The following is a 22,205-nucleotide window of genomic DNA, read 5'->3' as shown; positions in this document are numbered from 1 at the left end:
GGGGTGGGCACACCTGCAGATGGACCTTCTAGATTCAGTGTAGGAGAGGTGGTCCATTTCCTGGTCTCAGAGTGCTCCCGGAGATCTTTTTTCAGGCAGTCCACCTTCCTTCTTCAGCAGTGGGTCAGGGATGTTGGTTGCCTTTGCAATATAGCACCTGGACATGAGGGCAGATTATGCACCATCCATATCTGCCCCATCATGGAATATGATGTAAAACACCCTGGTGCACAATTACTGAGGTTAGGGCCAGAAAATTTGATGTGTTTCCCTGCTGTGCTCCACAATTGCAAGCACTCCATGTTCTTGCTCCTGTCTTGGCACTTTGGGAGAATTCCATCCATTAACTCTGTCTCTCACTTTCTCCCCTGATGCTGCCAGACCTGCTGAGTACTTTCTCTAATTGCTTTGTGAATTACAGCTACTACTGTCATCTAAGCAGAAGTGACAACCAATTTCTTTCAATCAAATTTCCACAAATAGGAAATGAATAAATATCCAAATTACTAAAAAAAAAGATTGACAGAGGAATGTTGAAATGTGCACTAAAAGAACAGTAAGCTCTTCAAGTAATGCCAAAAGGATCATTTCAGTGTACAATTGAGCAGGAAACCATGGCCTTGTTATAAAGATCTCAAAGAAGATAAATCAGCTTTAACAAGACAGCCCTACTGAAGCCTAGATTGTGAGCTCCAATCCACACCAGACAATTCAGAGGTGAGAGCAGCAGTTAAACAGTTGAGCTGATGAAGGAGCAATGTTCCAAAACCTCGTGATACCAAATAAATCCGTTGGGCTTTAACTTCGTATTGTGAGACTTCTTACTGTGAAGTAGCCAGGTAGCTTTAATCTCCATGTCCCCCAGACATCCGAAAGGATTTTAAATTATTGCAGTACTCCATTCTGCAACAGAAATTTTCCTTTCTCTCTGTCAGTCGTTGCAGGTGAGATTACACTGCTTTGAAGTTCTCAGAGGGGAGATGTCCATTTCACCTGGGGGGAGGGGGCTTCCAGTCTGTCCAGCTGAGCACTTAGCCCCAGTGTATCACACAGCTTTGATTTGAAGATGCTGTGGCTTCCCTGCAAGCTGAAATTGTTGGAACCCTCTCCATTGCACACGAAGCCTCTGATCTGCAACAAGTTCAACTAAAAGATCCAGCTGCCAGCTCAAGAGCTATCAGCATCCAGCCATCTGTGTTTATTTTGAATTCCCTGTACAGTTTACTGCACCTCAAGTACCCCATTGATTCTAACTGGGAATTCACACAGATGGCTGGAGGCTGATTATAGAGAGGGGACTACCTATTATTTGTGGGGGTGGGAGGATGCCCCTCTTTGGTGAGGGGTTGGTGGTGTTCCCATGGACAATGGGAGGCACCATTTCATTTTTTGGGAAGAAAGGATCTAGGAAATGAGTGCAAAGACTGGGTTGCCTTTTAAAGATGGCGTTCAGGTTTCAGAACAGTAGTGGTGGCTGGCAGTTTGGCCGCCATTAATAAACGGCCATCTGTCAGCTGGGGGAATCCAACCTGATAGACACTGCTAACAGCAGTGGGAAATCTGGAGGTTCCCACTGGCAATTCGGGAGAATCACCCCTGTCATGTTGTCTACAATATGCAAAGCTCAATACAAATACAAAGCACAGTGGCAACATTTGCTCTTGCACAACTCCTCGTCTCATCGTTAAGAAAATCATTTAATTTGTCCTAATTGGATCTGAAGTGGATGATCTCACACTTTCCACAATAAACCCGATCAGTCACAGCCATCCCTGCTCACTGAATCTATGTCTCATTGTAACCTCCAGCTCTTATCTACACAACCCCCTTCTGATTGTCAGCTGCAAACTTGAACATACAATTCATTTCCTTCAGACAAATCACTGATCTGAATCAGTGACAGAGAAAGCTACCCCAAAAATCGAGCAATCTTTGACACAAATTTTATCTTTTCCAATATGAAAGTGAATCCGATGCCATGTCAAGTGATCACCATAATTAGGCTCCATTATTTTCCTCATTATCATTATTTTAAAACTGTATTAAATATCTCCTCCCAACCTATTTTAGTCCTCTTGTACTGTTGGAACTTGTCCTCTTCCTCGATGGGAAACAAGCATTAATTTCCTCATTATTGTATTGGTCTTTAATTAAACCACTATTCCTCTTAACACATTAGCTTTGGCATCCCTTGGTAATTTTTTCATTCTTCTATTTGCACTTCCTATAAAAGCATGTTATTGTAGTTTTCTACAGCTTCCCTGGTCTACGGGATTTGTATTTGAGCAAGTCTTTTTTAGGTTGATACTGTCTTATCTGCTTTGTTAAACATGATTGCTTAACTGCACAAGCAAAGTTTATGCCTTTTACAGCTTAATGTATTAATGTTTTAACAAAAAAAAATTCCCCTTTAACCATTAACAACACAGTTCTATTCACTGTACTCAACTTCCCTGTCAGTCATGGCTAATAAGCGTGTCTTGCTATGTCATGTCTTATGTCATGTGGCTTTTGTGAACAGTGCAGCAGAATTAGAATGATGGAGGGAGAAAATAATTGATGACTTATCCCTTCCAGCTAAATTTTCTTTCATTTAATGAAAGGGGAAACGCTTATATCTTATCCAATCATAACTACTCTTTGAGAAGCTGGAGCTGGTTTTGCCATGTGGTGAAGATCGCTCTTTTTGGCATCAACATTATGTATTTAACATAAGCCGTTGCAATGAGTGCACTGGGTGGAGAAGCAGCTCAAAGGAATGCAAGAGAAATTAAAAACACACATGACAGCTGTTGCATGCAACAGTAGGAGCACAGTGATCAGCTATACAGAGGAAACAGAGGAACCTCTTCTTTACAACGTAACACTATGAACTCCAGAATTTTAAGCAAAAAAGCAGAGATCTTGAGGCAGCATTTTAGAAACATCCACTATGTAACTAATGTTCAGACCTATTATACAAGTGACAAACATAAACACATTCATTTAAACTTCATCTTCCTGCCCTATGTAAATGTCATGTTTATGCTGGTTCCAGATTAAAGTGAGCAGTTCTGAAGTTTGGATTTCATGTCAATGATAAAGCAATTTCACAAGGACTATAGGCTTGCTTCCCCTGAGCTACATTTCATTTGATGATGGATGCAATGGGATTCTTTTCTTTTTGGCCCTGCTCATTAGTCATGTGAATTTATGTAAAATAACAAAGGCCTCAGATTAAACCAATAATTTTGCAGTGATGGTAGGAAAGTACAACTATGAGTCATGCCACATTATTAGCAAAAATTTGTTTCGGGGAAATCTACGAAAGAAGTGTAGATACTGAGTAACAGACAATACTAATCCCCTAACTTTCAAACAGATGAACCAAGGGAAATTTCCCAATTTTGAAATAGTTGATTTCCCTTGGACAGTTTCCTTCTTCATCCCCCTCTCTGGGTAGTCTCTCTACAATATCTAAATAACATTGTGAATATTTATTTTCAAACATAAGCAGTGAATATTGGAGCCGTCTTTGGCTGAATAAACATTCTCAAGTCTTTTAAATTCCACCTTTATCTGAAGATTTTTTTTTATGCATTCACTTGTGGAATTTGTATGTCACTGGCAAGAATAGTGCTGATTGCCCAGCCCTAATCGCCCTTGCAAGTACACCAACAGTGCTTTTAGAGAGGAAGTTCCAGGATTTTAACCCAGCGTGGTGTAGGAAAGGCAACATAGTTCCAAGTCAGGATGGTGTGTTATTTGGGGAACTTGCAGATGACCATATTTCGAAGCACGTGATCTCTGTTGGAAGCACACACAAAACAAGAGAAATCTCTGATCTAAAACCAACAGGGGTACTCCAACCATCTGCGGTCAAAATTGGACATTGAATTGGGCACCTTCTTGGTCAGTATGCCTCACAGAGTCATTGGAGGTAATAATAAAAGGAACTTCATAGCAGAAAAATTTATTTATTAATACCCCACACCCTGTAAAGACTCCATCCCATTCCATCAATTCCTTCGCCTTCACCGCATCTGTTCAGATGATGCCACTTTCCAGAATAGTGCTGCCGATACATCTTCCTTCTTCCTCAATCACAGTTTTCCACTCACTGTGGTTGACAGGACTCTCATCTGTGCCCAATCCATGACCCAGACCACTGCTCTCAACCTCTCCCCTCCGTGCCAGAACCAGGATAGGGTCCCCCTTGCCCTTAATTTTCACCCCACCAGTCTCCACATTCAAAGGACTATCTTTGCCATTTCCACCAACTCCAGCATGATGCCACTACCCAACACATCTTCCCCTCACTTGTCACCATTCTGCAGAGACCACTCTCTCTGGGACACCCTGGTTCACTCCACCATCACACCCAATACCTCACCCCCTGCCCACAGCACTTCGCCATTCAATCACAGAAGGTGTAACACCTGCCCTTTTACCTCCTTCCTGCCCACCATCCCAGGTCCTAAACACCCCTTTCAGGTGAAGCAGCGCTACACATGCACTTCCTTCAATCTGGTCTATTGTATTCGCTGTTCCCAATGTGGTCTACTCTACATTGGTGAGACCAAACGTAGACTAGGTGACTGCTTTGCTGAATGCCTTTTGCCCATCCGCAAGCAGGACCCAGACTTTCCTGTCATTTACCACTTCAACACACCACTGTGCTCTCCCATCAACATGTCTGTCCTTGGCCTTTTGCAATGTCTTAGCGAACCCCAACGCAAACTGGAGGAACAGCACCCCATCTTCTGTTTAGGCCCTTTACAGCCTTCCAGACTGAACACTGAATTGAACAACTTCAGAGGATGAACTCTCTCCTCCATCTTCAACTCATTTCCACTTATTTTATTCCATTTCATTTCATTCATCCATTTTATCATCCATTTTTACTTCTTTTTTAACTTCTCCATTCTAGCTCTCCTTCTTTCCACCCCTTCCCCCCCACGCCCTCCCTCAATGCAATTGCCACATTCCGCAGGTGGTCCTTTAACAACCTACCTCTGTTCTACCATTTTCGCATTCTGATTACTTAATGGACACTCTTAGCACCTTCTCAGCTTTCTGTATCATCATGTACATTCCCTTTGTCCAATTTCACACCCGCCCCCATAGTATAAATCTCTTTGCTCTTAGCTCTGACGAAAGGTCATCTAGACGCGAAACGTAGGATCTATTCTCTCCCCATAGATGCTATTAGGCCTGAGATTTTTCAACACATTCTGTATTTATTTGCTTCCTTTCTGTATGTGGATAAGTTAGTGTGAGAAGGGAAACATTGTTCTTCAATACTCACTGCTTTTCAAAAGGACTGAATTAAGGATCCTGAACGTCTTTATATAAAATAAATAAAGTCACCATTGTCCTAGAGAACCATACTGATTGGTGGTGACTTTAACCTGAGGATAACCATACCTCAGGCAAGGGACAAGATTGAGAAGGTGGGCCTTCATGAATAGCCTCAGCCGATGCAGGAAATGAACCCAGATTGTTGGTGTCACTCTGCATCACGAACCAGCCATCCAGTCAACTGAGTTAACCAACTCTTGATTCTGTATAATCTGAATATCTGAAAAGAGCATATGCCAATAATTGTCCTTTTCAATTAACAAAAAAATTAGTAATCGTCTGATTTAATTAAATAAGAAATTTGCATTTATATAGCATTTTTCAACCCTCAAGACAACTCAAGGAACTTTACAGCCAATTAAGTAGTCTTTGAAGTACTGTTGCATTGTGGGAAACATCGAGGTTAAATTGCACTGAGGGAACCTTGTAAGGGATCCGATGACTCAACAAGCAGAATGCTACTACTGAGCCGAAGTGAAGGATGGTATGGAGATTAAGGATTAAGGTTTAAGATGTTGCAAAATATAAACACTTGTGAGTTTGAGTGTGAGTGTTTTAAAACCAGCATTGGGCCACCAAAAAGTTGATAAAAAGAAAAAAATAGAAGAGAATAAACTAGTCAAAAGTATAAAAGCTCTTACAGTCCAGTTTTTTATAAAGTGCATAAAAAGGAGGAAAGTAGCTAAAGTAAATATTGGTCCTTTGGCAGCAGAAATAGGAATATTATAGAAAATGAGGAAATGGTGGAAGCATTAAACAAATAACTTGTGTATGACTTTAGAGCAGAAGACATAGGTTCCTTGCCTCAAATAGATACCTATAAATGGGCCTCTTTCAAGTTGGCAGGTAGTGAATAGTGGAGTATTACAAGGATCAGTGCTGAGCCCTCAGCACTTTACAATCTGTGTTAATGACTTAGATGAAGAGACAGAAAACAATGTATCCAAGGCTGCTGATGATACAAAGGTGGAAAGGTATGTTGTGGGGAAGACACAACTGAAGCTACAAAGGGATGTATACAGGTTAAGTGACTGGGCAATCAATGGCAGATAGATAATAATGCAGGGAAGTATGAAGTTATTCACGTTGGTCAAAATAATAGAAAATCTGAATATTTTTTAAAAAGATGAGAAACTTGTAAATGTGGATGTTCAAAGAGACTTGGCTGTGCTTGTACAAAGAATGCAAAAAAGGTTTGCATGCAGGTGCAGCAAGCAATTTGGAAGGCAAATTACATGTTAGTATTTACTGCAAGGGTATTGGAGTACAAGGATAAAGCAGTTTTGCTACAGCTGTACAGGGCTTTGGTGAGACCACATCAAAAAAACTACATGCAGTTTTGGTCTCCACATTTAAGAAAGTATCTATTCGCACTGGAGCCAGTAGAACTGGAGGTTCACTAAATAACTCCCTGGATGAGGGAGTTGTGTAATGGTGATAGGCTGAGTGAACTGGGTTTATATCTCTGGAATTGAGAATGAGAGCAATCTCACAGAAGTGTTCAAAATTCTGAAGGGGCTCAATAGATTGGGCGCTGATAGATTGTTTCCACTAGCCAGTGAATCGGAAACGCTGGGGCACAGTGAAATTATTTCACTCAAAGGATAGTGAAATATTGGAATTCTCTACCCCAAAAAGGTTTCTTCATTGTTGAATATGGGATAGACTAATTTTTGGTCTCTCAATAAATTAAGTGATATGGAGAGCAGGCAGGAAAATGGAGTTGGTGTCCAAGATCAATGCTGATCATATTGCATGGTGGAGCTGGCTCGATGGGCCATGTGGTTTGCTCCTCCTTCTATTTTTGTTTTTTTTTCTTTCATGAGTCACATCTAACACCTAAACATTTGTCTCTATCTTCTTACGTCCTACAACAAGTTGAATTTATATTGAGCCTTTAACATAATTAAACATCCAAAAATGCTACACAAGAACATTATAAAACAAAACACGACACTGAACCACACGAAGTGTCAGCTCAGAGCTTGGTGGAAAAAAAAGGAAAGTGAGATAGGGAATCCCAAATACAGATTGTATGTAGCTAAGGTTCCAGCACTGATCCTTGCACCACTCCATCGGCCAAAGCCTGACAACTTAAATGCCCTGTTTTATTCATACGCTCTGCTTCCTGCCCATTAACTAAACCTCCATCCATGCTCATACATTTGCCCAACTCCATGTGCCCATATCATGTCTACTAATCTTTGGTGTGGCACCTTATCAAATGTCTTTTGTAAATCCAAGTAAACTACATCTACTGGTTCCCATATATGTTCCCCACCTGTTACATATGCAAAGGACTCCAATAGATTTGTTAAACACTTATCATTTTTGTAAAACCACGTGGGCTTTGTCTGACCATATTCTGATTTTCTAAGTGCAATTTTTTAAATGTTAGGAATTTTTTGATAAGAGATTTCAGCATTTTCTCACAAATTGATATTAGGCTAACTGGCCTGTTCCTTTCTCCTTCCTTTCCTAAATAGTGGAGTTACATGTGCAAACTTCCAAAGTTATCATCCAAGTCATTTATACAAAAGAGGCCTCAGCACTGATCCCTGTGGCACACCACTTGTCTCGCCTGCCAACCTACTCTCTCACTTCTGGAAATCTAAGCATAGTAATCCACCAGTTCCCCTTTATTCACAACACATGTGCATCTTTCAAATAGCTCCAATAAATAGGCTAAACATGGTCTTCCCTTTTCAAAGCCACGTTGACTTTGCCTGATTGCCTAGAATTTTTCTAAGTGTCCTGTTAATAACGACTTTAATAACAGCTTCCAACATTTCCCCTTTGACAGATGTTAGGCTAACTGGCTTACAGATTCCTGCTTTCTGTCCCTTTCCCTACTTGAATACCAATTAGATCAAAACACATAACTAGATTGTCAAAGGAAATTACACATATATAAGAAATTACATAGAAATCAGAAATTTTATTTACCAAAATTCTGATTAAAATAGCCAAATTGTAAACTCTACTCTTCAGTGCGAGTAAGAACAGAAACCAAGAAACTTTCCAGCAGGAGAATAACTTAGTTTTTAAAAGTTTATTTATTAGTGTCACAAGTCGGTTACATTAACACTGCACTGAAGTTACTGTGAAAATCCTCTCATTGCCACATTCTGGCACCTGTTTGGATCCACTGATGGAGAATTTAGCATGGCCAACGCACCTAACCAGCATGTCTTTCGGACTGTGGGAGGAAACCAGAGCACCAGAGGAAACCCACGGGTAGAACTTGCAGATTCCGCACTGACAGTGACCCATGCTGGGAAAGTGACCTGGGTTCCTGGCACTGATGCAGCAGTGCTGACCACTACCACCATGCTGCCCTGTAGCTTATTATAAGATGTTAAGGTAAAAAAGCAGTTCTATAGAATGGAAGCAGTGACATATATTTGACACTAGCAATATCCATCAGCACTGTGCATGTACACAAACACACAGAGGGACCAAAGTTTCCAAGACCACACAGACAGAAAAGGTAGGAAGTGAAAAAACCTGCTATTTTTGATAGGAATAATCCATTATGCTATTTTGAAGAGGAGGAAAGTTCCCCCTTATGTTGTGGGTAATATTTATCCCTCAACTAATGTTGGGTCCTTCCACCTATGGGTTATGATTACAACTGATTTTAATATTGAACAAATCAGATCCCAGATCGAAAGCTGACTTGACAAACCCTAAAATGTTTTCTTTAGAAACTGTGGAGATAAGTTACGAATCAAAGTTACATAAGCTTTAAAACAGAGATGAGGAGGAATGACTTCAGCCACTGTGTGGTGAATCTGTGGAATTCTTTGCTGCAGAAGAAGCAAGGAGGAGGCCAGGTCATTGAGTGTCTTTAAAGTAGAGATAGATAGGTTTTTGATTAATAAGGGGATTAGGGGTTACAGGGAAAAGGCAGGAGAATGGGGATGAGAAAAATATCAGCCATGATTGAATGGCTGAGCAGACTCACTGGACTGAGTGGCCTAATTCTGCTCCTATGTCTTATGGTCTAAATCTGCTGATGAAATAAAATATTTATAAAATGGGAAAATGAACTATATTACAACAGACACAAAAGGGTAAGATTTTCATGAAAACACAAGAATATAATTCAAATATTCTCTATTCCTTCTATCTCCTTCCAGACACATACAAATTAAGAATGATAAAACAATTTAGCATATCTATCGTACACTCTAATATTCTGAGTAACTATGCAGTACTTGTGAATCAATAGGTGAACGGTGGTCAAACACACCACACTCCAATGTAAATGGCAGATACAGCCAAAGCTGATGCTATCGTCGAAATCTTGCTGTCATTTATGCTGGCAGGATCATAAGTCCCGCCGATGGCACACTCACAACATGGGTCAGTGAATGGTGCTTTCAATGGGCAACCAGTTAAGAACATAAGAAATAGGAGCAGGAGTAGGCCATCTAGCTCCTCGAGCCTGCCCCGCCATTCAATAAGATCATGGCTGATCTGAAGTGGCTCAGTTCCACTTTCCTGCTTTTTCCCCATAACCCTTAATCCCCTTGCCTACCAAAAACCTATCTACCCACATCTTAAATATATTTAGCAAGGTAGCCTCCACTACTTCAATGGGCAGAGAATTCCAGAGATTCACCACCCTTTGAGTGAAGAAGTTCCTCCTCAACTCTGTTCTAAACCACCCCCACCCCCCCCTTATCTTGAGGCTGTGACCCCTAGTCCTGACAATGGTGGGGCACAAGAGTCACAGTGTGGCTTCCGCAAAGGTCGCGGGACTATTGACATGATTTTTGCTGCATGCCAACTTCAGAAGTGTCAGTAGCAGAATCGCGAGCTCTACACAACCTTTGCTGACCTCGCGAAAGCCTTCGACACTCTAAGCCAATAAGGCCTGTGGAGGATCATGTCAAAGTTCGGCTGCCCCCTGCCAAATTCATTCAGATGGTACGTCAGTTCCATGATGGCCAGAGTGCTGGATGGTGGAGAATCCTCTGCGACATTCCCAGTCACCAATAGCGTCAAACAGGGCTGTGTTCAGCATGATGTTTACTGCCATGTTGAGTGATACCTTCCAGGACAGTGTTGCTGAAATCAGCCTCAAATACAGAGTGGATGGGAAGCTCTTCAACCTGAAGAGACTTCAAGCTATTACCAAAGTGAAGGAGACTGTTCTGAGAGACTTCCTCTTTGCCAATGACTGCGCCCTGCATACTGGCTCAGAGCCAGAGATGCAAGTCAGTATGGGCAAATTTTCCACGGCTTGTGACAACATCATCAACATTAAAAAGACCAAAGTCATGCACTAGCCTGCTCCTCATACACAGTACACAGAATCCATAATCACAATCAAAGGGTATAAACTACGGGCAGTGGACCAGTTCACTTATCTTGGCAGCACCCTCTCCCAAGCAGTGATTATTGACACAGAAGTTAACTGCAGAATAGGAAAGGCAAGTTTTGCTTTTGGTTGATTGCGCTCCACTGTATGGGAACGTCAAAGAATCAGCTCAGCAACAAAACTGAAGTCTACAGCACCGTGCTACTCACTAACCTCCTGTTTGCCTGTGAAACATGGACTGTGTATTGAACGCATGCAAGACAGATTAATCATTTCCACATGACTTGTCTTTGCAGAATATTATGCATCAGATGGCAAGACAAAAGTACCAGACACTGAAGTTCTCTCTAGAGCAAGTTTACCATCAGTCCACATACTGCTGATGAGAGCACAGACCCGGTGGGCAGGTCATGTCATCCGTATGCCTGACGAGCACATACCCAAGCAGCTCCTTTTTGGGGAACTTTCTGCTGGAAGATGCTCCCATGGAGGGCAGAAGAAACATTTCAAAGAAACACTCTAGGCCTCACTGAAGTCGCCTGACATTAACACGACCACCTAACGCTGGCACAAAACTGCCCTACCTGGTGCTGCCTCATCCACAAAGGCTGTCATGCTTACGAAGCAAGGTGTATTCTGAAGCAAAACTTGAGCGCGAGCTGTGCAAGTCCAGAGCCACCAGCGCAACAACTAGTGTCTACTCAAGTCTGTCCAATATGTGCCAGGACATTCCGTGCCCGAATTGGCCTGATCAGTCATCTTCGGACACATCGCACCCAGCGTCAAAATGACTAGTGGTGTCGAGGTCCTCATCGATGACAACGGACGAACAACAACAAGGGATTCTATGATTCTGAATCCAAGGTAGAAGAATTTGCTAACCACTTCCAAGTAGGATTTTATTTCGTGGTCAAGGGCAGAGATGTAAAACCCTATCCCATAGTTTCTGTGTTGCTTACTGTAAGGATAAACAAGTTGCAGGTATGAAAGAGATAATCCATAATCTCTTCATTCTTTGTGGAATGATTCATTGGGTAAATTGGCTGTCCCATTTTCTATTTTACAACTGACTTCACCCAGAAAATAGTTCACTCGCTGCAAAGTGTCCTGAGGCCATAAAAGATGTTATATAAATGTAAGTCCTTTATTTCTTTAACCCAATGCATGGAATAACAAATCTGCAGTCCATGAATATGACTTATTCTAAAAAGATATATTAAAAAAGACAAATTACTCATTATCAATTAAGCTTAGTTAATTAGTTACACCCTGCTGTTATCAATGTACATAACTTATAAGTAACTGGCTATCTCATAGAAACGGTAAAAAGTCTGACAACACCAGGTTTTAGTCCAACCGATTTATTTGATAATAGATTCACAAGTTTTCGGGGTTAGTCCCTTCGTCAGGTGAATGGAGAGTTCTGGCCTCAGACAGAGCATATAAAGCACAGACAGTTTAGAGATTACTGATTAGAATGCGAATCCTTACACCTAACCTGCTGTTCAAGACCTGAAGTGGCTGACAATGTGAGTGGAAGGAGCACTGATCACAGGTTAAAGAGATGTGTATTGTCTCCAGACAGTACAGTAAGTGAGGTTTTGCAAACCCAGGCAAGTCACGGGGGAGACAATACACATCTCTTTAACCTGTGATCAGTGCTCCTTCCACTCACATTGTCAGCCACTTCAGGTCTTGAACAGCAGGTTAGGTGTAAGAATTCGCATTCTAATCAGTAATCTCTAAACTGTCTGTGCTTTATATGCTCTGTCTGAGGCCAGAACTCTCCATTCACCTGACGAAGGGACTAACCCCGAAAACTTGTGAATCTATTATCAAATAAATCGGTTGGACTAAAACCTGGTGTTGTCAGACTTTTTACTGTGTTTACGCCAGTCCAACGCCGGCATACCCACATCATATCTCATAGAAAACAGAGGGTGGTGCTGGAGGGAAAAGTTTCAGACTGGACGCCAGTTACCAGTGGTGAACCACAGGGGTCAGTGCTGGGTCCTCTGCTATTTGTGATTTTTATCAATGACTTGGAAGAGGAGGCTGAAGGGTGGGTTAATAAATTTGCTGATGACACCAAGATTGGTGGAGTAGTGGATGAGGTGGCGGGCTCTTGTAGGCTGCAAAGAGGCATTGATAAGATGCAGAGCTGGGCCAAAAAGTGACAGATGGATTTTAACCCTGATAAGTGCGAGGTGATTCATTTTGGTAGGACAATCTTGAATGCGGATTACAGGATCAATGGCAGGGTTCTAAGGAATGTGGAGAAACAGGGAGATCTTGGGGTTCATATCCACAGATCTCTGAAGGTTGCCACTCAAGTGGATAGAGCCGTGAAGAAGGCTAATAGTGTGTTAGCGTTTATTAACAGGGGTTTGAGTTTAAGAGCCATGGGGTTATGCTGCAACTATACAGAACCTTGGCGAGATCACATTTGGAATACTGTATGCAGTTCTGGTCATCTCACTATACGAAGGATGTGGAAGCATTGGAGAGAGTGCAGAGGAGATTTACCAGGATGCTGCCTGGTTTGGAGGGTAGGTCTTATAAGGAACGATTGAGGGAGCCAGGGCTTTTCTCTTTAGAACAGAGGAGGATGACAGGTGACTTAATAGAGGTTTATAAGATAATGAGGGGGATAGATAGAGTGGACGTTCAGAGACTATTCCCTCAGGTGGATGTAGCTGTTACTAGGGGGCATAACTATAAGGTTCATGGTGGGAGATATAGGAGGGATGCCCGAGGTGGGTCCTTTGCTCAGAGAGTGGTTGGGGTGTGGAATGCACTGCCTGCTGTGATAGTGGAGTCGGACACTTTATGAACTTTCAAGCAGTTATTGGATAAAGGAGCACACCAGAACGATGGGGAGCCGGATAACTTGATCTTGAGTTTGGACATAGCTCGGCACAACATTGAGGGCCGAAGGGCCTTTACTGTGCTACGTTGTATGATTAGATGCAAAGCACAGCTGTCATTTTCTACTGGAGAGGTGTCCAGTTCCACCGGGGGTAGGCAATGATATGCAGAAGCCAATCTTCTAGCAGCATGCCATTTGCACAATTCTTCACTGGTCCATTGAAGCCCAAGCTCATCAACTTTCTGTGCAAATCGTTTGCATATCATAGCAAGGGGGATCATAGCATAGGCCTTCATAGCAAGGGGGATTGAATATAAAAGTAGGGAGGTCTTGCTGCAGCTGTATAGGGCATTGGTGAGGCCGCAGCTGGAGTACTGTGTGCAGTTTTGGGCGCCGCACCTGCGCAAGGATATTTTGGCCTTGGAGGGAGTGCAGAGGAGGTTTACTAGGATGATACCGGAGTTGAGGGGGTTGAGCTATGAGGAGAGGCTGAATAAACTAGGCTTGTACTCGTTAGAGTTTAGAAGAATGAGGGGAGATCTCATTGAGACATATAAGATGATGAATGGGATGGATAGGATAGAGGTGGAGAGACTCTTCCCGCTCAAAAAAGACAGTAGGACTAAGGGGCACAGCCTCAAGATAAAGGGGGGGAGGTTTAGAACGGAGTTGAGGAGGAACTTCTTCACTCAAAGGGTGGTGAATATCTGGAATTCTCTGCCCGTTGAAGTGGTGGAAGCTGCCTCGCTAAATATTTTTAAGAAGCGGGTTGATGGGTTTTTGATAAGAGAGGGGATTAAGGGTTATGGGGAGAGGGCGGGAAAGTGGAACTGAGCCACAACAGATCAGCCATGATCTTATTGAATGGCGGGGCAGGCTCGAAGGGCCAGATGGCCTACTCCTGCTCCTATTTCTTATGTTCTTATGTTCTTATACAGTTTATTTTCCATCTTCTACATCTTAATAATGTTGGAAGGAAGACACACTCGTTCGTTCCTGTTGCCTAAGAATCTGGGGGTTGCTAGTGAACCCATGAAAGGCTAAGGAAATACTCCACTGCAGATCAACAGATTGCATATGCCCATGTGCTGTTTTCAAAGTTTCCCATTCAGTAACCCAGGAGATCAACAACTACCAGCCACGCCACACTACCATATTTCTTTCTTGGCAATTAGTTGAGATTGGGGTACGTCTTCCAACCAAGTCAACCTTTCAGTGTAATGGCCAAATGACAGATTCAGATTGTTAAATCTAACATGCATTTCTAGTGAATGGAGTTGCATTCAACACAGCAAATTAAATGTTTTTTGACTGGCTCCTAAGAATTTTAAATACTTCATAGATAGATAACTATATTTTGTCCCTGAAACACCAGTTACGTAAATAAATACACCAATCCATCTCCAGTTGTGGTCTTGCCTGTGACCTGTTTCCAAACTTTTTTTTTAAACAACTACTTATCGACAGAAACATAGCACAAAGTCCAACAGCATAGAAAAGCGGCCCAAGATGCAAATAATTAACTAGAGTCAGGTTTGGGCTGGTCCTAGTGGAACATGGGAAGGGAATGGGCTAGAGTGCGCCAAGAATACGGAGTTAGGCCAGATGGGTGGGGGTGCAGCATCAGTAAGGAGGGACTGGTGCCAAAACATTAAAAAATTTTGCAGATTTCTCATAACATTGATCAGGACTGCACACGGAGCACATAGAGCTCTTGGAGCCAAGAACAACAATAATATGAATTTCTACTGTGCCTTTAATGTGGGAAGAATTCCAAGGTACTTCACTGATACTAAAACAGAGTTTAGGTCTTGAGAGCAACACTTAATCGATGCACTAAAATAAGGTTTGGGCAAATGTTATGAATAAGTTGAAATGGTTTACAATTCTTGTCTAGTGCAATAAATAATATATTTACCAGTATGTTATCACTTAGCTGAGGCAAACAATACAGCAGTTAAAAATCTCTGACAAATACTTGGGACAATTTGTTTCGTTCAATTTAACAACTTGAATACTTGAATATAAATAAATGAATATGCAGTCAATTGGCTGCAAAAATAATGTAGCTACATTTACCCAAAGTCTGACACACCCACAAATTTTAATACTGTTAACATACAGTGGAAGTCCTGCAAAAACAAAAACCACTGGCCCACCAAATCTGATATCGTCCTCTGCTCTGTAAAAATCACCCAGTCTAATTTTGTTTTTCTACTTGCTCCCCAAGCGATTTAATATTACTCTCATCTAAACAACTGATTCTTTTTTAAAATATTCTTTGCTTCAGCAACAGGTGATAGCAGAAAATTCTACATTCTTTGCCCTCACACTCTTTGTTCCATCTCATCCGCCAGTGAAAACACTCCATCGTTATTTTCCTCAGTACAATCCTTCATAATCTTTACTCTTTAGCCATTTCAGCTCAAGTGAAAAAGCCAGAACTTCTCAATTCTCTATATTATCCACCATCTCTGATAAATTTATGTTGTGTCTTTTCTGTAACTTTAATTTCCTCTCTCTGTTTAAACTGCATCTAAAAATGTTATATACAACAAAGGTAAGTGAGGGAAATGTGTATTATTTATTTTCAATTGTTACATCAATTTGATTTTCTTCACAAACTTAGAAATTAGACTGCCTACTACTATTACAGAACAGGTGTGGGATTGAATTTCTGTGCAAAATAAAGAGATTTTAACTTTAATTGCAGCATGCTGGCAGTCCCCAATATAAACTTTCATTCATTTCTCTGGAGACATAAATTGCCTTGAAATGTAATCTCCCTACTCCTCCCATTTTCTTCCTGCCTGTCTGAAGGTGGGAACTCATGTGGTAGGGGATCATGAATCATGCACGTAAGCAATCCTAAATGACCTCATCCGAGCTACCATATTTTTGCGGGTCACTCAGAACTGTTTATGGGAAGGAGTGGGGAAATCATAACCCAACTTTCATCTGACAGGATGACTATTCCGACCTTAGCCTCTGCTCATGGAAGCCAAGAACAAAGAACAAAGCCAATCACTCTTTTCCAGATAAATAAAACTAGCTTCGCAATGATCAGGAATCACGTGTAAATATTTTCCAGTCTGTACATCTCAATACCACTACATAATCACTTGCAAAGAGCAATACCTTCTGAAAGCCATGTTGACATCTTCATGGAATCCCTACAGTGCAGAAGGAGGCCATTCAGCCCATTGAGCCTGCAGACAACAATACCACCGAGGCCCTATCTCTGTAAAACCACACATTTACCCTAAATCCCACTGACATTAAGGGACAACTTAGCATGGCCAATCCACCTAACCTGCACATTTTTGAATTGTGGGAGGAAACCGGAACACCCAGAGGAAACCCATGCAGACACAAGAACTTGCAAACTCTGCACAGTCACCTGGGTCAGAATTGATCCCCAGTGCCAACCACTGTGCCACCCCAATGATATTTATTTTATATACAAGTCCAGGTATTTATCTGAGAAAACAATGACTGGCTTCAATGTGCAGAGATTAAGGTGGAATAATCATCCTGTCATTCCCATATTATTGACTTCACTAATTTTGTGGCAAGAGGAATGTTTAAGATATAGTATTACAATTACTTTTAGATAGCTTACAAAATAATCATGTTCTTGGAAGTCTAGTTTCCTCAGTTAGCAATGAATGTTCTCGTTCCTCTCAAGACAATACTCCTTCCTTTCCAACAATAACTTTTCCAATTCATCATTCAGTCTCACCCACAGTGACACAGTGGTAGTAACTACTCTGTGCTGCCAAATGCAAGGAGCCAGTAACACTGTTCACTGAAGGTCTTTGTACAAGCCTTCAAATGGACCAAAAGAGTGGTCTAGGTTGATGACTATTAATCAACGAAATCCACACCTGCTGGGCATTGTATTAGCACTCTTCTGGGACCAATAGCAAAAATCAAAAGAATACAATTAACCTTTCATCACTGTTTTAAAGTTGTGGCCTCTTCATTTTCCCTTTGCTGCTTAACGTACATCCCAACTCAGTGAAACATACAAACCAGAAAGAGGAGTAGGCCATTCTAGTCTACCCACCATTCATTATGATCAATGCTGATTGTCAAATTCAATATCCTCTTCCCTCAGATCCCTTTAGCCCCAAGGGTTATACCTAATTTCATCTTGAAATCAGACAATGTTTTAGCCTCAGCTACTTTCTGTGGCAGTGAATTCTACACATTCACCAACCTCTGGGCGAAGAAATTACTCCTCACCTCAGTTCTAGCTATCCTCAAACTATGACCCCTAGTTCTGGACTCCCTCACCATTGGGAACATCCTTTCTGAACCTACCCTGTTTAGTGACATCCAGCGAGAGTTGAAAACCCTCCAGGATTATCCCAGAGTCTCTGCGCATTGAAGATTTGGACACTGTGAGCAGTCCAGGAGCAAAATCAAGGGAGATATGAAAAAGTATTTTCATTTTTGCTTAGTAGTCATTTATGACATGAAAAGTAGAAATTGTGGCGTTTTAACTTTTGGGAAATCTTGTGATGAAAACTCCAGGAGTATTCCCATCTAGAGCTGGCCAACATGTTTTCTCATACACCTTTCTCCAATTTTAAGACAGTAAAGCATTATGGTTCCACTTGAGTGAAACCTTCATGGAATCTAACTGAGTTTTGAGCATGGGCTCGTGAGCCCGGTCGTGAAAGAAGCCACAAATAATTCTGCTAATTTACAAAGGGTCATCTGGCCCCGAAACGTTAGCTCTTTTTCTCTCCTTAGTAGATGTTGCCAAACTTGCTGAGATGTTCCAGCATTTTCTCTCTCGGCTACAAATAATTCTCCCAGCCGTGTGGAAGAGAGAGAGAGACAGAGAGAGAGACAACTGGCCAGCAGGGAAGACTCACCACTTGCAGCAGCTTCATCTTTCCACTCCATTGCTTGAATATGCCTAGCTGAAGGCAGGAGTTCTGGTTCTGGATGGGCTCAGTGGTGGATTGGTAAACCCCCTCCCTCTCCGACTCCATGGCTCCTCCGTTCCCGTGTTCCTGTGAATGAGGCATCCTGTCTCTTGGCTATTTCACCACTTCTCCTGCAAGCAAAAAAAAAACTCGCCCGACTTTGGGGATTTTTTTTGTTTGGTCTGTGTGTGTGTGTATGGGAATATACACCGAACTCCTCCCGGAACTGATTCTTTCACACACACACACACACACACCAACAGCTCTGCCTCAAAAATAACACAACAAAATTGAAAATGAAATGCGACCAACAGGTTTTGCCCCTCAACTTCGACAGCACAAAATTCCACCGATGGCTTCTGGCATCGCGTCGCCTGTTTGATAAACAAAACGGATCTGCGAATAAAGAGAGAGAGAGAGGGATGTTTAGCTGAGGAGCAGGCGGTGAATTTCGACCCAAGCCGCCCCAATGAGCTGGTAGCAGCGGCCCAGCCCCTCTCCACACAATAGCAGCGCCGATCCTCCCGCCCCGGGCACCCACTCATTCCCCCCTCACTCTCCCCCTCAGCCTCCACCGACCACTTACCGAGTGGGCTGCAGCCTCTCTTTCCCCCGCACCCGGCTCTGCCCGATGTCCCCTTTCGCCCTCTTCCCCCCCCAACAAGGCTGGGTTCGAAACGTGTCTGTCTCTCAAATCCCCTTCACTTCCTTGTTTCGCTTTCGTCTCTGACACACACAGCCGAAAAAAAAACTCCGGTTAGAGAGAGGCCCAGCCTTCCACTGGGACCTTCCACTCCCTCCCCAGTTGCCAGGGTCCAGGGAAGTTCGCCAGTGTGGCTTCAAGAAGAGAACGTTCTCCCCTCAGGGAAAATGACAAGAAAGATTCCCTGGCTTTCTCTTTCTCTCTCTCTCTCTCTTTCTAGTTTAGCCAATAGGGGATTTTTCTGCAAGTAGTCACCAAAAAGTTGTACAATTACTGTGAAAATAGAAACCGAAAATGTCGGGAAACATTCCCCGCAGCACATCTATTGGGAGCTTCAGGTCTGTGACCTTTCATCAGGATTGAGAAAAGTTAAACGCGGATTTACTGTGGGGAGTTAGATTAATGATCTGATTCCAATCATTTTCCAGTTCGCTTTTAACCCCTTTTGGGAAACTGGGTTTTTATCTCTATCTACCCAAATACCCTACGTTGCTTTCCTGCTAAATCTGATTTTAACCTGCCTTTCAGGAATAGATGCCAAAAAAGGCCCTTCTTTAAAATAATGTTCAAGGGAATTGGACTAATATTTCATAGAAACCCTACAGTGCAGAAAGAGGCCATTTGGCCCATCGAGTCTGTACCAACCACAATCCTGGGTGCTACCCCCATATCCCTACATTGTTACCCACTAATTCCTCTAACCTAAGCATCTCAGGACACTAAGGGGCAATTTCAGCATGGCCAATCAACCTAACCCGCACATCTTTGGACTGTGGGAGGAAACCAGAGCACCCAGAGGAAAGCCACACAGACCCAAAGAGAATGTGCAAACTCCACACAGACAGTGACCCAAGCCGGGAATCAAACCCAGGTCCCTGGACCTGTGAAGCAGCATTGCTAACCACTGTGCTACCGTGCTGCCCATTTCAAATCTGCTCTAGGCAGAGAAGCCTGTTATGGCTCTGCTGCCACTGTTTGATGTCTGAGATCTGATAAAAAACCTGAAAAGGTATTTTTCCCCCTTTTGTGGAACTGAGAGAGGAGGAATGTTCCTCTGGTCCCAACAGGATAAATTCAGGCCTTCCCTATCCTGGTTCCAAGTCTCCCCCACAGAACCCATCTATATTTTGTGTACGTTGCCAGAGCTTGGTCATAATAGCATGCCAATATTTGGAAGAGCAGGAGACATTTTCCACCCATTCCAATGGACAAGCAACATGGTGATGAGGCCCAGCAGTTAAAATTAACATGACTTCATGATGCCTGCAGGGTTACATTGTCATTTATTCAAATTCTGACCCAAAGCTGCCAACTCAGGATCAGTCCTCCAGGCTCTGTGTTCAGTGGTGATTTTAGGAATAGGTCTACTATGTATCATTAACACAATTCTGGAATTTTACTGTCCTGGCCTGCCACAGGAATCGCAGCAGATGAGGGGTGGAACATGGAAAAGTCTATTGAATTTGAGTGGGATTTTGAATGGGATTTTTCAGTTTTGGAACGAGTGAGGCTGTAAAATTCCACCCAATATGTTTCTCGGGGGCAGGGGCTGATTTCTGGGGCACATAACACAGAACATTTTTAAAAATTTGATGTACTTACCGGTATTTTATGTGCATTATCTATGATCTGTATACTGCTTCACCATATAAAAAGTCACTAGACAATAAACACAAAAACACACTGCTTATGTCTCAGTGAATATATGCAATGAACAGCTGAGCCAGAGAAAACAGGATGTTAGCTGATCCATCAGTGACAATCAACTGCCACCAGCCAACTCAATACCAGTATTAATCTAGGCAAAAATCACAGTGGCACACTGCAAGAGACCAATCAGTTTTAGCTGCCAGATTAAGATCACGACCAGTAAAGAACCCCCAGAAGTCAGTTTGCTATGACCAACAGCCAGATACCACAATAATTCTTTGTCAATCAAGATGTCATCACCAAATATTCCATTAGAAACCACCTTCATGCCGTAGCCATGGCCCACTATTAGTTCTTGGTTGGCCAACAGCAGCCAGTCATCAGAAACCGTAACCAGCCATCTGCAGCAAACTGCTCATCTGAAGTTGGCAGCTTTTTGCAGTCAGCTATCAAAAGGACAGCTGCTAGAAGCAGAACCAGGGAAATGAGAACTGCCCGAATCAGGAATGGAAGTGCGGCAGAACTGGCAATATCTCAATTAACATCACAGAAATAATGGAAACAGCTCAATATTTCCATGTCAGCTTAAAAGTTTTATCTCAACACCAGACCCAATTTGGTCCACTGGGCCAAACTTGTCAATGCTGGTTTTTATGTTCCAATTCAACCTCCTTCCACTTTGCCTTTTCTCACCTGATCAGCATGTCATTTTGTTCCTATGTCCCTCATGTATTTATCTAGCTGTGCCTTAAGTGTATCTGTACAATCTGTCTCAGCTGTTCTATGTAGTAGCAACTTCCACATTCTGAATAAAGAAGTTTCACTTGAATTTTTTATTGGATTTACTGGCAGTCTTAAATTTTCATTTCGGTCTTAATGAAAGAAATGTTTCAGTCAGTCATTCAAAGCAGCCCGAAAGTTTGCCTCTTGGTTTCTGTTGTTTTTGTTCTCTCCCTTCCACAGCTGGCGCTATTCTTTCTCCCTCCCTTTCATATGGTCATAGAATAGAATATGAATAGAATTCATAGAAGTCATAGAATCCATACAGTACAGAAGGAGGCAATTTGGCCCAATGAGTCTGCACCGACTCTCTGACAAAGAATTTCAACCAGGACTCCCACTAATCCCCTTAACCTACACAGCTAGGGGCATTAAGGGACAATTTAGCACGGCCAATCCACTTAACCAGCAGATCTTTGTACTGTGGGAAGAAACCTGAACACCTGGAGGAAATCCACACAGACACAGAGAGAACTGGCAAACTCCACACAGTCACCTTTTGAAAAAATTGTCATATTTAGTCCCACATCTCTTTTCGTTCGAAATCTTGTAAATTCCTGATTTTCAAAGTACCTGTCAAATTTCCCTTTAAAA

At 42.3% G+C, this 22,205-nt stretch overlaps 1 protein-coding gene across 1 annotated transcript in view; it reads right to left on the bottom strand.

Moving 5' to 3' along the window:
• Positions 1-19,167, bottom strand: part of cmtm6 (CKLF-like MARVEL transmembrane domain containing 6) — a 100,530-nt gene extending 81,363 nt beyond the window's left edge. The window contains exons 1-2 of the mRNA XM_080210011.1: positions 19,065-19,167; positions 18,425-18,874 (exon numbers count right to left, since the gene is read on the bottom strand). Coding sequence (XP_080066137.1) covers positions 18,425-18,580 — 156 coding nt within the window. The 5' untranslated portion in view covers positions 18,581-18,874; positions 19,065-19,167. The remainder of the gene's footprint in view (positions 1-18,424; positions 18,875-19,064) is intronic.
• Between the last annotated feature and the right edge of the window lie 3,038 nt (positions 19,168-22,205).

This window comes from Carcharhinus amblyrhynchos, chromosome 2, assembly GCF_965287045.1.
Source record: "Carcharhinus amblyrhynchos chromosome 2, sCarAmb.v2.hapA, whole genome shotgun sequence".
Lineage (NCBI taxonomy): Eukaryota > Metazoa > Chordata > Chondrichthyes > Carcharhiniformes > Carcharhinidae > Carcharhinus > Carcharhinus amblyrhynchos.
The sequence above is the reverse complement of the archived record's forward strand: the minus strand, read 5'-3'. Positions and strand labels throughout refer to the sequence as shown.